The following is a 14,073-nucleotide window of genomic DNA, read 5'->3' as shown; positions in this document are numbered from 1 at the left end:
AAAGGGATATATAAAAGAAATACTCACTTTCGACGGTCATCGATGCACTCAACTGTGCTTCACCGGTAGCATTACGCGCTACAACAGTATACACTCCAGTATCTTCTGATCTAACTCCAGTAATGTCTAAAGCAACATAACCGAAATCGTGGTAAGTTTGAATTCGATTAGCAGATTTAATTAATTTTCCATTAAAGTACCATTCAACAGTCATGGTCAAATCGCTCTGAGGCTCTACTCTCGCTTCAAAGTGAGCACTCTGGCCTTCCACTATTTTATTCGTCCCTTTTAATGGACCTAAAAATCGAGGCTTTTGCTTAATTTGTGTCTCTTCTTCTGTGCGTCTTGAGTACTTGCTAGAATCTTCCAAGTATTGAATTTTTTCTAAGCCTCCAGGATGTTGAGATTCTGCTATTATATCTTTCTTTGTTATTATGGTGAGATTAGCATTTGTAGTGGCTTGACCGAGTGCATTATACGCCCTACATGTGTAGTGACCAGCGTCGTGTATTGTCACCGATTTAATAGTTAACGCAACATATCCGAAGTTGAAGAAAGTAGTGATTCTTGAACTTGCTTCAACAGGGCGTCCATCTTTTAACCATTCCACTTTTAATGTAGAATCGCCTACTGGTTCTAAGCGAGCTTCAAAATGAGCAAATCCTCCTTCCTTTATATTTATTTGATCTTTTATTGGAGTCTTGAACTCTGGCCTTTGGGTACTTTCCGGTACTTCTTGATAATATTTCTGATGTTGTTGTTGTTGATACGCTTCCAACTGTTCAGTCTTTTCGATATATCTTCTTTGCTCTGGGATGCCGAGATCTGCAGTAACAGTACTTCTTGCTGCTACCCTGATTGTTGCTGTACTGATAGCTTCACCAAGTTTATTCACAGCCCTCACTGTATACGAACCTGCATCTTCAGCCCGTAGGTGCATGATGTTAAGGGAGACGTAACCGAAGTTGAAGATTGACGTGATTCGCGAGCTGGCTGTGATTGGTTTGCCATCTTTGTACCATTCAACTCTCATAGTAGGATCACTTACTGGAGTAAGCTGTGCTTCAAAATGAGCATTTCTACCCTCTTGAAGCTCACCAAGATCTTGCAAAGGCCTAATAAACTGCGGCCTTTGGGAAATTTGTTCTTCAATAGATTCTTGGTGCTGGTATTTTGAGTAATCTTCCAGCTGTTGTATGTATTGCAAACTTTCTGGATGTTGACTTGTTCTTTCAATGGTTGCCCTTGGTGTAACTTGAAGCATTGCTTTCGTTTCAGCTACACCAGTAGCACTGACAGCTCGGCATGTATATTCTCCACTATCTTGAATGTTAAGACTGAGCATATCCAAAGATATATATCCAAATCGAAATACTGACGTAAACCTAGAACCTGCAAAATCAAATATAAATGTTATTTGGTATGTAATTAAAGTTATTCGCTTTAAACAATCATTTATTTTATTTTAATGGGTTTTTTATGTGCTGAAGATATCAAAAAGGATATTTCAAATTGAATCATTGATTTATTAAGAATACTTACTAGCTTCTATACTTTGTCCGTTCCTTAACCATTCAATTTTCATGGAAGGATCGCCCACGGGTTCTATTCTTGTTTCAAAATGAATTTTTCCGCCTTCCATTTGCGTCACACTCTTAAGAGGTATTATAAACTGTGGTGGCGGATAAACTCTGTCTTCCTCGCCTGGGGGAATGTATGGGCGTGCTCTTTCCACGTGTCTCAAATATATTATTTCGGGTCCTGGAGCCGGTCTGAAACATTTTTTTTATTTTAATTTTTTTAATTATATTTATATTGTAAAATATTAAACAAGTAAAGGATGTTTACTCACTCTGGGTCAATAATTTTTGTCGGTCGCGGTAAGTGTAAACGTTTTTGCTCTGGCGGAGGCTCTTTCGGTACTTCAACGTAGAGCCTAGCCCGAGTAGCGGTGGAGCCTGCGACATTCTGGGCCGTACACTGATACCATGCCGCATCCGACGCCTTAGCTCGAGGAATATCCAGTGTCGAGGCCCCACCGTCGGTATTAATTCGTAACTCTGCATTGGGTATAATCGCTACGCCATCCTTCTGCCAAGTGATGCGTGGTGTAGGTGTGCCAACAGCTCGCGCGTTAAGTACAACTGGCTCGCCCTCGCGAACATTCAATGTGGAGAATCTTTCCACAAATTTGGGCGCCACCACTTGTTCTTTTTCAATAACATTGAGTCTGCATTGAAAAGATGTTTCACCGGATTTGTTCCGAGCTACACAGGTAACTACACCACTATCACTAAGATCGACATTTGTAATCATAAGAGCGTGATTTCCGGATTCGTTCACTAAAATCTTATGATTATAATCGTCTCGTATCTGTCTTTCGTTAATGAACCACGTGACTTCTGGGTAAGGTCTGCCAGTGACGCGGCAATCGAATCGCGTCATCTTGCCTTCTGTGACATCACGATCTTGGCAGACTCTTACAAATTGCGGAGCAAGAGCTTTTTCGGTAATTTCTATACTTTCTTCTGTCGCAGTTTTTTGACTATCACTAATATACTGTGCTTTTTGATCCTGTACATAAGTTTCTGTGGGAGACTCCACCGCAAGGTACGCTGACGTGACAATGCATCCATTGGGGTTTTCGGCAAGTAATGTGTAGTGTCCTGCATCAGACTTCTGAATATTTCTCACCCTAAGCGTTGTGTGAGTATTAGTTGTAATTATTTCATGTTTGTTCGAATTAGTTATTCTCTGACCATTTCTGAACCAAGTAACTCTCGGCCGTGGATTGCCTGATAGTTGTACCTGGAACTGAGCATCAGTTCCAACTTGGAGTTTTGAATTCCTTGGTTTTTGTCCTATTTTTGGTGGTGATACTCCGCCTAAGGATTTATCGATTTCAGTATTAATGTGAATATCACTCTCTCCAACATATCGCCGTGTTATCGATTCTCGGAATGAGACCTCTCTTAATAGTCTATACTCAAATGTATCGACTTTGAAATCTTCAATCGAAGAGAAGTCTGTGCCGTTTGTGTAAGCCACTTTTTGAGTCTGACGGGATTGTTCTGAGGAATACCCTTGTGTGCCATAAGACTTGTGCTCGACACTCTCGCTGACATGGCGATAGCTTTGTTGCTGCGAAGCCTGATGCGCTGGAACTGGAACACCCTCTGGTTGGATGTATACTGAGCAGATTGCCTCGCCGTATTGATTCCGTGCGGTACACGTGTACTCGCCTTCATCGCCGGGACCAATCTGCTTGATAAGCAACGAGACATCCCCGGTCTGTTCGTTGTAATTCATACTATACTTATTGCATTCCACTAGCGGTGCCTTCTTTCTGGTCCATGATACTACTGGTGTGGGATTACCTCGAAGCTTGCCTTCGAACTTTGCATTGCCGCCTTGGGCGAATCTGGCATTTTTAAATATTTGTTCAAATATCGGTGGAGATGGCTCTCCGGGTCTGCCTCCAGTTATGGGGATGCGATCACCGGCGCTCTCCACTGAAACAAGAAGAGAGATCTTATATAGCATATGACAGAAAAACTACGAAAAGTGGCTATTTAACCAAACATGAGACAAAAATTACTTTTTCAAAGTTAACAGATTAAAAATTTACGGAAGGACGGAAGTTTATTTTAACACAGCACAGCTTAAATGATGGTAAATAGTATTTGAATGCGTGGTAAAGGAAAGCATGCGCATCTAAATAGTTTGGCGAGTCGGCGAGTCGGTGAGGCAGTAAGCTCCACTCCTGGTACACTGCGATCCGGATTGGGGAGCGCGTGAGTCACTACAGTACAGTGACGAGACGGCCGAGCTCTTTCGCGCGGCTATTTTAGTGTACACACTCGGATCTTGTTACAATCGCCATTTTAGTGAATCATTCACTTTTAATTTTCAACATCTTATTTTATTAACACTTCTTATTTATTTATTTAAATTATAAACAGGTGACGTTAAATTAAATCAATAAATATGATAAACATATTTTTATAATAATCATAAGCTTTCATACTTAAAATGGGTCGTATAAATAGATAACAACTCTATAGCACATAACTATACCTATAGCAAAAAATTCTCTTGGATAGGGCTAAAGACTTATTGGATCTTTCTATGAGAAATCCTATAAGTTCATAATAATAACTCCAAAAATCAAGCGCAATAAGAGAAATCCAATCTTAACAATGCGATTGCAATTAAATACTCTAACCGCATACTAGCAAAGAGTTTTTTAATTAATCAACAAAACCGATTTGTACATACGAGTCATAGGAATGTAATGAGGTAAGCCAGTTTAGCTATTACGGTGACTTGTGCTACAAATCGGGAATAGTATGTAATTTTTCACCGTACGAACCGGTCTCCTCAACCACGATGCCAATACGACCGGTTTCAGATGTCATCGTCCCTAAACTGCTAACTAATGCATTGTTTATATCTTAATTAACCCTTCACAGTAGGAAATTAATTATATTAATTTTATGAGATAAACATTTTTACTATTTTTTAGGTCAAGGTCATGACATAAAATTCTTTTATCTTGAGATTACTAATATTATAAACGCGAAACTAGATGGATGAATGTGTTTATTAATTATCTCCAGAATTACTTGATGGATCACGTTGAAATTTGACATAGATGAAGAACATAGTCTCGGGACACCTGAGTTACTTTTTACCCTTTTTGTTAGATCTGCGCAGACGGAGTCGAGGGCAAACGCTGGTATAAAAATGAATCTTTGATATTGCATCACACATGAACTTATGAGACGAGTTCGCTTTTTCATTTTTTGTTTTGTTTATTAATGTCAGGAGTAGATTAATATTAAAAAAATAAAAAAGTAGAAAATGCAGCTAGCATAGTACAATGATATTTGATACCACACTTGACGTTAAAATTCCGCTACCACTGACAGATTTAGCGTGGGTTTCTGAGACCCAAATCGCCAGATATGTTTTATACAGAGAATTTGGTCTCAGAAACCAGCGGTGAATTGTTAATTTTTTATAAATATAACGATTAGCTTGTTTCAAATGTTCTACAAGAAAACGGCAGATATTTTCAGCAACGCGTGGGATTGCGACGTCGAATCTTTGGTACGCCTGGCGGACTGCCAAACTCTTCTGATCTTTATAAAATTATTACGGTAATATTATAGCGTACGGACTCTCAAACTTATAAATACATACAGACGTGCAATTAAAATTCTTTATCTGGATAAATATTATCTTTTAATTTATGTATGATACGTACCAGGATTTATACAAGATTTTAATACATACAAATAACTTTAGTTATTTTCTAAAGCGCCGCGTGTTTAAACATTTCTTTGAAATTGATACGGCTCTGTTTTAAGCTTAAGTTAAGATCACGAATGACGGGAATCGAACCCATGACCTTGTGATCGCTAGTGATTCCTTATAACTAAGTTATTGGCGCATCTTTATATATGTAAAACAAATTAAATAACTTAAATGTTCTCTTTATATTAAATAAATTAACAAAAATAACGATTTATATCCTAATTTTTAAAGACATCAAGGTTGTTAATGCCCTTTAATTAGTCAATGATCCTAATATATAAATTGTATGTAATAAAAAAGCAATAGTATGTTGTAACTCAATATTTTTACTTTACGACTATTCTCAGTTTATCAAAGTAAAAGAAATGTTTGGTATTTAAATAAAAAAAAAAACATGACCATGCCGAAAGAAAGTTACTGATCCGTGGAACTTTGGTTTTTTATACCAACAAAAAATATAGAATTAAAAAAAGATCTACATTCGATAACAATATCTATTTCTTTTTTTTACAATTTTAATATTTTTATGGAAAGTTTTTTGAACGTATGTTTTAAACTTCAAATTCGGATGCTTATAATGAAATTTAAATAAAACAAATGTTCACTATTATAAAATGTTTTTTTCAAAGATCTGTTATCTAATAGAATTGCTATTAATAAATCACCCGCTGTCATATATAAATTCACAGTACTCGTATCGGATTGACCTATTCCGTACGCCATATGGTCAGTGGCCCTCTTAACTTAACGAGGTTCGTGACTATTCACTACTCTGTAATTCTATGAAATCTTATATCTTACTAACATATTAGCTGTCGCGCGCGACTCCGCCCCTCTGTATTAATAAAACTTAATTGCCTATGTGTTCTTACAGACTATGTTCTATATGTATGCAAAATTTCATCTAGATCCGTTCAGGCATTCTGGAGATACCTTCAAACAAACATCCATCATAGAATATTTAACGAAAACGCCAAAACCGACAAAAACATTTGATTTGGAAAAAAAAATACACAAATTATTTCACAATGAGGAAAATCTTACTAAAGTTACTAATATTATAAATACGACTGTTTAAATCGATGGATGGGTGGATTTTTGTTAGAAGGTATCTCCAGAACGGCTGCATGGATATCGTTGAAATTTGGCATATATGTAGATCGTAGTCTGGAAGAACACATAGGCTACTAATTAGGTTTTTAATTTATTCCGCGCGCACGGAGTCGCAGCCGTCCGCTAGTATAATATAAATCAAAGGAGATGGCTATCGCATTCTTAAAGCAATATTTATTAGCCTCGGTAAATTACAAATTAGTTCAACCAACTACAGCGACACTTAACTGTATGTTTTGCGGAGCTACGTTTAATAGATATTATAGTCAATGCTTGGAGACGTGTTACGCGAAGATATAAAATGATACAGCACAATCCACTGTTAACGGTGAAAGCAAAGACGGTTAAACCGCTGGCAACAGTACTTAAGATAGTTTCACAGGAGGGCGCGACAGTTGGCAATAGACAGCGTGACAGAACTCCGCTGCAGTGAAAATTGTGTAATTAAATATTCATTATTTTCACGTAAAACTGACTACAATAGAAGTAGACTAAAAAATTAATTCTCAATACGATAGAAACTCACAGTATGACAGTGAAATACTGCTGGTCAACACGAAAATTTGTGAGAATGTATTTGCAAATTTTCGACAAAAATTGGCAATATTTGTAGATTTGCCGTTGTACTTTACGCCTGATAGTGGATGTTGTACAAATCTAATAAAACTTTCATCGAACTTTCTCGAAAGTTTTCGAGCTGGGCCCCCAATTATGAGTGTGCGTTGAAAACTTTACAGTACTACACTATTTCAGTGCTCCCTCGTGTGAAAGTAATATTACAATCATAACACATTTGAACAATTCCGGTAAGAAGTTTGACAACTTACAACAACTTTTTAACAACAAATACTACACATTTTTCGCTAGAACCTAACATATTTTCGGAAAAACACTTTTTCATTGATTTAATTTCATTTTTTTATTTTATATCCTATTAGGAATTTAAGGATCCTCTGTTTTGTTAAACTAGGCGCTGTTAAAGTTATAGGTACGTGTACTTCTCATCTATAAATATTTGTGTCTTCGAGATTGTATATCCTCTTAACCAAACAACGTCTAATGTTAGTTTGAATCTTTGGGAATGCCCCCTTTGTAACATAAAATTTAAAAATTGACTTATAAATTTCACAATTCTAAGGCAGTAAATATAAATACGACAAATTGTAAAACATTCTTTTTTGAAGACGGTGTATCAAGTGTCTAATCTAAAGTGCTAGTTATAAATCATAGTTTCTAGAATCTCATTTGGCACCATCTTTAACACATGTCTCGCTTCTTCTACTTTGATATATTTATTTACGAGTACTCTTAATATTGCCTTTTTTATTTTGTACGCACACATGTGGCCAAAAATATAATAATATTATTAAATGCCATCAATCCATGAAACAATCATTAAACCTTATAAATATTTTTCTTGACACAACTCTGACATACAAAAATTATCAAAAAGGTTGGGAAATTCCGTAATTTACTTTCAAAAAAATCCGTATTATATATCATCATTAGTTTCTACTACCTGTAAAAAACATGTGTATACGTGATTATTAAAAAAAACACATATCTTTCTGTCAGTGGAAATCGATATTAAGTTTTAGTGAAAGCTTAATTTAGTTGCTGTTAAAAATAATATTAATATTAACAGTAACTAATAACAGCTAGTTATCATAACAGTTTGTGTGCGGATTATTTCGTAGTTTTTTTTGTCTATCATAAAAATATACCGTTGCAATTTCACATTTGAAATTTACATAAAACAAGGAAAGTTAGTGCGAGCGAATGTAACCGAAAGATTACATTTGACGCCTTATTTTTTTTCGCAGCGGGAGATAAAACGAGGAGCGATGCATAAAGCGAAACGGGGTACTGTTAACCCAGTCGTGTTTTAATGAGACTCAATGGTTCTATGTCTACGCGTTGAACGCAGCAACGATACGATGTGATGACCATCTAACTACCGACGTTGTCTTTGTTCATAGCTTTAACAGCACAGGTGAAAGTCGAACACAATGAAATAACTGCAATTATTAAGCTAAATGTTTAATCAAATGAACGTTTAAGATTCTACGCGCTTTAAATTGATTGTGAAAAGTAATGCTACGATTAATTATTATTCGTAAACCATTGATTCAAGATTGATCAGTGAAAACACAACATTGTTTCAAAAACATCTTTTTTTTAATACTAACGATGCTATTATTCTCTATTTCTCAGCCACAAGACAGAATAGGAAAGCGATAAACGAGCTATGGCTATACAATGTATGTAATAATTGTGTGAATATGCCACCGGCTGATTGTGAACTTAGTTATTTTGCAAACTGTCATCTTACAATAAAGTGAACTATCATTGACAATATAATGCTACAAAATTATTCGGCCCGGTTGCCAAACGTGAAACTAAAGTAGCCGTTTTTTATATCTTGTGTGATAATATCAATGTTTTACATATGATATTGTCTCACAGAAATAAGCACGAAAACATCGTCACTCTCACTGGGCCAGGTCAAAATTGTAAAAAATGAAATATCAATTATGTCAGTTCAAATAAAAAGTGTCATTAACTATGACAAAATATGATAAATATTTGAAGACAATCTTTTGCAGGTTTCCTAAGAATACCCTAACTCAATTTCATCAAAATGCTGTCTGTGTTTAGGAAAAAAATTGGTCTTATTTGAACTTCAATATACAAAATAACGCAAGCAAATTATTCTTTTACCAAAACAATGAATAAAGTACTGAGAAATCACAATTTAAATTGTTAATATCAAAATACTGGCAGTCCGATCGTAAATTGACCAAATTTAAAAACGGTCGGTGACATATCAACTCAACTAAGAACGTGACTTCTTTAAAGATCAGTAAAGTATGCAATACCATATTTTTACTTCTCCAATAGAGCCTCAAAATCGTAAGATGAATTTATATCAGAACTAGCTATCGCCCACGACTCTGTCCGTGCGGATTAAAAAAAATCTAAAAAGAGGCCTATGTTTTTTTCCAGATTATGTCCTACGTAAGTGCCAAATTTCATCAAAATCTGTTGAGCCGTTCTCGAGATAACTTTAAACAAAACTGTCGTGTACATTGTTTGCATTTAACTTATTTAATTAATGATTCAACTGATTGTAATTATTTAAAAAAAAAGAAAAAAATTAAACAATTTTAATTGTGATAGGACATGGTTATGATTGGTTACTCTTGATCTCGAATAAAACGTTTCTATACTCCAAGAGTTACGTACTATACAATTATAACTACTATTGAAACTCATTCAAAATGCGTTTTGGTTCAGCGGAAAAAATAAGATGATAATTAAACGTCAGAGAAAAATAATTGATGCAACGAATTGCAAGTTAACGCACACACAAAACAAACATACAATATGAATACTAACTTATGTATGTGTAGAGAATTTCCATTGTGTTCTTTTCCATTGATTTTAAAATGTGTAAAAATGACTGTCAACTGGAAGCATAATTATTTTACTTTACTTTTACAATTATTAAATCTATATTAATAACATATAACTTTATATAAACTATATTTTGGTAAACTTGAATTATCTGTCATATGACATTAAGTTCGTGCTATTTAATTCAATGAAATATTCGAGTTTGAACAACTGTTTTGTTTTACAATAAATCAAATTATACGCTTTGCCTCTACTTCACACATTGGAGACTTCTAACCGAACATATTAGCGTATTTCTTTTAAATCTTTACGTCTTAAACTAAATAATAATTAAATCATAGCCAAAGTATGTAAAAAAAGTTTATTAAAATGTTCCTTTGTGACTTAACTCATCTTAGCGACCTAATTTCTTATAACGCGACCTAATTTCGATTGTTATCATCCTGTCTGCTTACAAAGTATGAAAATTGTTATTCTTTAAAGAATGTTATCTTCACATATTATATAACAAATTAGTATTTAAATTCATATTAAATTATTATTGAAGCATTCTCTATATTTAAGAGCGTTTTCTTCCTGCGTCTGAAATGATGTTTACGTTTCATTTTTTGCGCCGCTTCCAACATTATAGCGATGTTCACGCAACCATACACACGCCCGATCGATTTCTCATTTTCATCTTACACGTAACGCTATTCCATATGCATAACTACATCATATTGCGTTTACTGTTTGTATTTTTTCATACGTTAAATAAAAAATAACCTTCTAAGTATACCTACATTAAGTTCAAATTAACAACAGACGACCTAATTTCTTCATTCCGATGCTTATTTTAAGAGAAATGAATCCTTGAATGGGAACGTATTTGTCCCGAACACCATTTATAGGTACGAGTTTTAGCCTTATAAGTAAGCGCATTTTAATGTGTGAGTTCGCAGTGCAACCTTAATGGCGAGACGACTGGACTCGCGCGCCGATAACGCCGGCCGGTCGGCTATTTAACATTTAAATATTGCACAAAAAGTATCGAATCGGGGTCGAAGCTGCACCGCAACTATTTCTCGGCTCTTTTTACCATTGCGTGAGTTCAGCGTTCATATTTAATAGTGCCTATTGTAATGCAATTCGCATTTAACAACACAAAAATCCCAAGCGAAGATAGTGCGATTATTTCTTTAAATATAGGTAATAAGATAAGGTAGTGAATATTTGCGGGAGCGCATTCCTGTGGGAAGGCGCGAGGCGAGGGGCGCCCGGGGCGGTCGGGAACGCGCCTCGAGCGCGAGCGGCGACCGCCCACGCACCCCAGAATAGCCGCACCATCTCGCTCGCGGTGAAAATCGCCATGCACAAATAAAGTTACGCACCAGGAAACCAAAGAAGAGGGCGGTTCGCCCGCACAGCTGAGCCCTACCGCGACCTCTCACCCACCACACTCTTTACATTGACATCAGTTCGCAGGAGCGTTGTTAGTTGTAAATGATGTTAAGGGTTAGACATTGAAAGCAATACGTAACCCCTAACATAATAAATGATTTAGTTTAATAGAAAAATAATGGAATATGTAAGTTGAGTACTAACTTCGTTGCTGCGTGAGCATTTGGTGCGTGTAGTGGTGCTCGGTGCGCTGCACGCGCTCCTGCTGCTGCACCAGCCGCTGCTCGCTGCGTTGCTCGCTGCGCTGCTCCGACCATCTCGACTGCTTCTCCATCGTGCCGCGCGCCGCAGCCGCACAGCCGCACAACGCACAGAAAATATAATAAAACTCTCACTCGACGCTAATGTTTTTATCGTTAAACTCGTCTCGGCGGTCGCCCAAAATAAATAAACGCCACTGCGAAAAACTTATACTAGTCCACGGGTTCATTTAGCAGAAGTCAAGTCATTATAACCCAAGTCCCAACAACCAAGACGTCGGTCGATTGCGAATAGTTAGCGGACAGTGGCAACGTGGCGGAGTCCGCGCTGCGCATGCGACGCGCGGCGGGGAGCGGCGCGACCGAAATACGACGAGTTATTTTGAGCGCGCGCGCCTCCCGCGCGCTCCTCCCTCCCCTGCCCACTCCTCCCCACACCACCATCCCACTATCCCATTCCCAATATCCCATATACAAAGCACCACTTCAGCATCAGCACCATCAATTTCAGAAAGTGCAATTAATCAAGAAGAATAATACCAATTAAATTGTTCTTCAATCACAATAAATTGGCTAGACATTACATCATGATAGATTTGAATGAAAATAACTACAATTCGCGAATTTAAAAAAAAAACTTAATTAGCAGGCTATGTGTTCCAGACTCTACATTTGTGCCAAATTTCACCGAGATACGTTAAGCTGACCTGGTGGTACATTTCATCCATCCACACATTCGCATTTATACTATTAGTGAGAATAGACTAGGCTTAGTTAATAAATAAACCGATTTTTGTTCCAATGAAAGTAACTTCGAAAAATTACAAAGATGTTGAAGTTTCTTAAAGAATTGACGAACTTTTTTAATTTCCTAAATTTTGTAACAAAATAAGGATACAATTTTGTAGTTTATTCGATATTTAGGGACTGCAATCTAAATATCCTAACACTATAAAAAGACCAATAGGCGAATCCAAGATGGATGTAAGTCTTTGAATGTGCAGTTTTCTATTTATTAAATAGAGTGACACTGCTGAAATATTTATGTAAAATGTTAGGTAGTTATGGAAATATCATATCCCTAAAACATTTTTATTAATATTCTAGATTTTAAGGCCGTAAACCTTTTTCTAAATTCATCAAAATAACCTACTAAACTTATATTTCCACATATGTGTTTATTTTAGGCTTTTTTCAATAAATAAACGAATGCGTCATAAAAATAAGAACAATTTCTTAAGATGAGACTTATATTGATTCACCGGGAATGTGGTTGCAAGCCGGCAAAATTAATTCTCACCCGTAATCGCGAGATCAGTCATGAAAGTGACGCATATAAGCGTGCTATTTTCAGACTGAAATACAACCCAAGGGTGGGATAAATTATGCGTTCCAATACTGAGTATCATAACAAAGAGAATGCAATTTTTTTTCCACCCACAGACTTTTTTAATTAATATAGAGTATTCTAGCTGTATACAGAGAAGTCAATACATTACTTGAAGCTTGTATTATCGTAAGATTTTCAAATATTGATCAAATTGTAGAGTTTTCTAAAATATTTATTTATTAATATACTGCTATAGTCCTCTGTCCCTTCCCACCCTTTTTTTTATAAGGAAAGGATGGGAAGTGGAAGTGGACTTTCCGGATGAGAGGATGCATGGAAAGGGAAAATGTTATCTTTCTGTGCTCTCTCCTCCGTCGATTAAAGGTAGGCAACGCATATGCAATTGCGTATGTTTATGGGCAACGGTCACAACGCTATTTCAGCGATTTCAGGTGGCCGCTCGCTCGTTTGCCGCCTTATGATAAAAAAGTAAGATTATAAGCTATACTTTCACTTTGGCATTGTATTGCTAGATTCGTCTAGTATTATTTAAATTTTGATTCTTATCATCATCATCAGCTCACTATACGTCCCAACTGAGGGGCTCAGTGCCTATCCTATGATAGGGGAGACGAGACCATAGTCCACCGTGCTGGCCCAGTGCGGGTTAGTTGACTTCACCCATATCTTTGTTTCTCTTTTCAGATATGTGCAGATTACATCACGATGTTTTCCTTCACCTTAAGATTCTTATAGTCATAAAAAGTCACGTTGAATCACTTCACATTGGTTGGCTTTGTCCAATGAAACTAGTTCATTGAAATGCAAATTTTAAACTTTCTCGCTTGTTATTCCTGTATGAGGTTCATACAATGCAACATTCATTCACATTCTCGTGGGAGCCTTTTCCAGTCGTCAAATTTATAACGCAATAGGAAAAGATTATGCCGTGACAACAAAATCGGTGTTACTCTACATACCATATGTCTTTTGTTGATAGCGTGCAGATTAGCGAAAACTATTGCTTCCGGATTGCTTGATAAATGTTATAAAGGTGCGTTTCCAAGATGCGTGGTTCTATAGACGAACGCTGTTCGCGTTCACCATTTTATTATCTCTGTTTTTATAGCATGAGGGTTGTCAATATTTTTTCATAAGAGTATCGGCTGCAAAAACCACAATCACGACTCTTCATTGCAGTGGTCCGATGGTCCGACAGTGGCTGTGTGAAAATTAACGCACCGTGGGAACGTA

At 36.4% G+C, this 14,073-nt stretch overlaps 1 protein-coding gene across 10 annotated transcripts in view; it reads right to left on the bottom strand.

Moving 5' to 3' along the window:
• LOC106126120 (muscle M-line assembly protein unc-89) overlaps positions 1-11,825 on the bottom strand; it is a 78,505-nt gene extending 66,680 nt beyond the window's left edge. For 5 of the 10 annotated variants that reach the window (XM_013323585.1, XM_013323588.1, XM_013323591.1 and 2 more), the window contains exons 1-4: positions 11,434-11,820; positions 1,853-3,512; positions 1,543-1,772; positions 28-1,392 (exon numbers count right to left, since the gene is read on the bottom strand). In XM_013323585.1, coding sequence (XP_013179039.1) covers positions 28-1,392; positions 1,543-1,772; positions 1,853-3,512; positions 11,434-11,563 — 3,385 coding nt within the window. In that variant the 5' untranslated portion in view covers positions 11,564-11,820. Of the gene's footprint in view, positions 1-27; positions 1,393-1,542; positions 1,773-1,852; positions 3,513-11,433 lie in introns of all 10 variants that reach the window. The other 5 variants (XM_013323594.1, XM_013323593.1, XM_013323592.1 and 2 more) reach the window with 5 other exon arrangements.
• Positions 11,826-14,073: the final 2,248 nt, after the last annotated feature.

This window comes from Papilio xuthus, unplaced genomic scaffold (assembly GCF_000836235.2).
Source record: "Papilio xuthus unplaced genomic scaffold, Pxut_1.1 DF825017.1, whole genome shotgun sequence".
Taxonomy (NCBI): Eukaryota; Metazoa; Arthropoda; class Insecta; order Lepidoptera; family Papilionidae; genus Papilio; species Papilio xuthus.
Note: the sequence above shows the minus strand (reverse complement) of the source record. Positions and strands in the feature narration are given on the sequence as shown.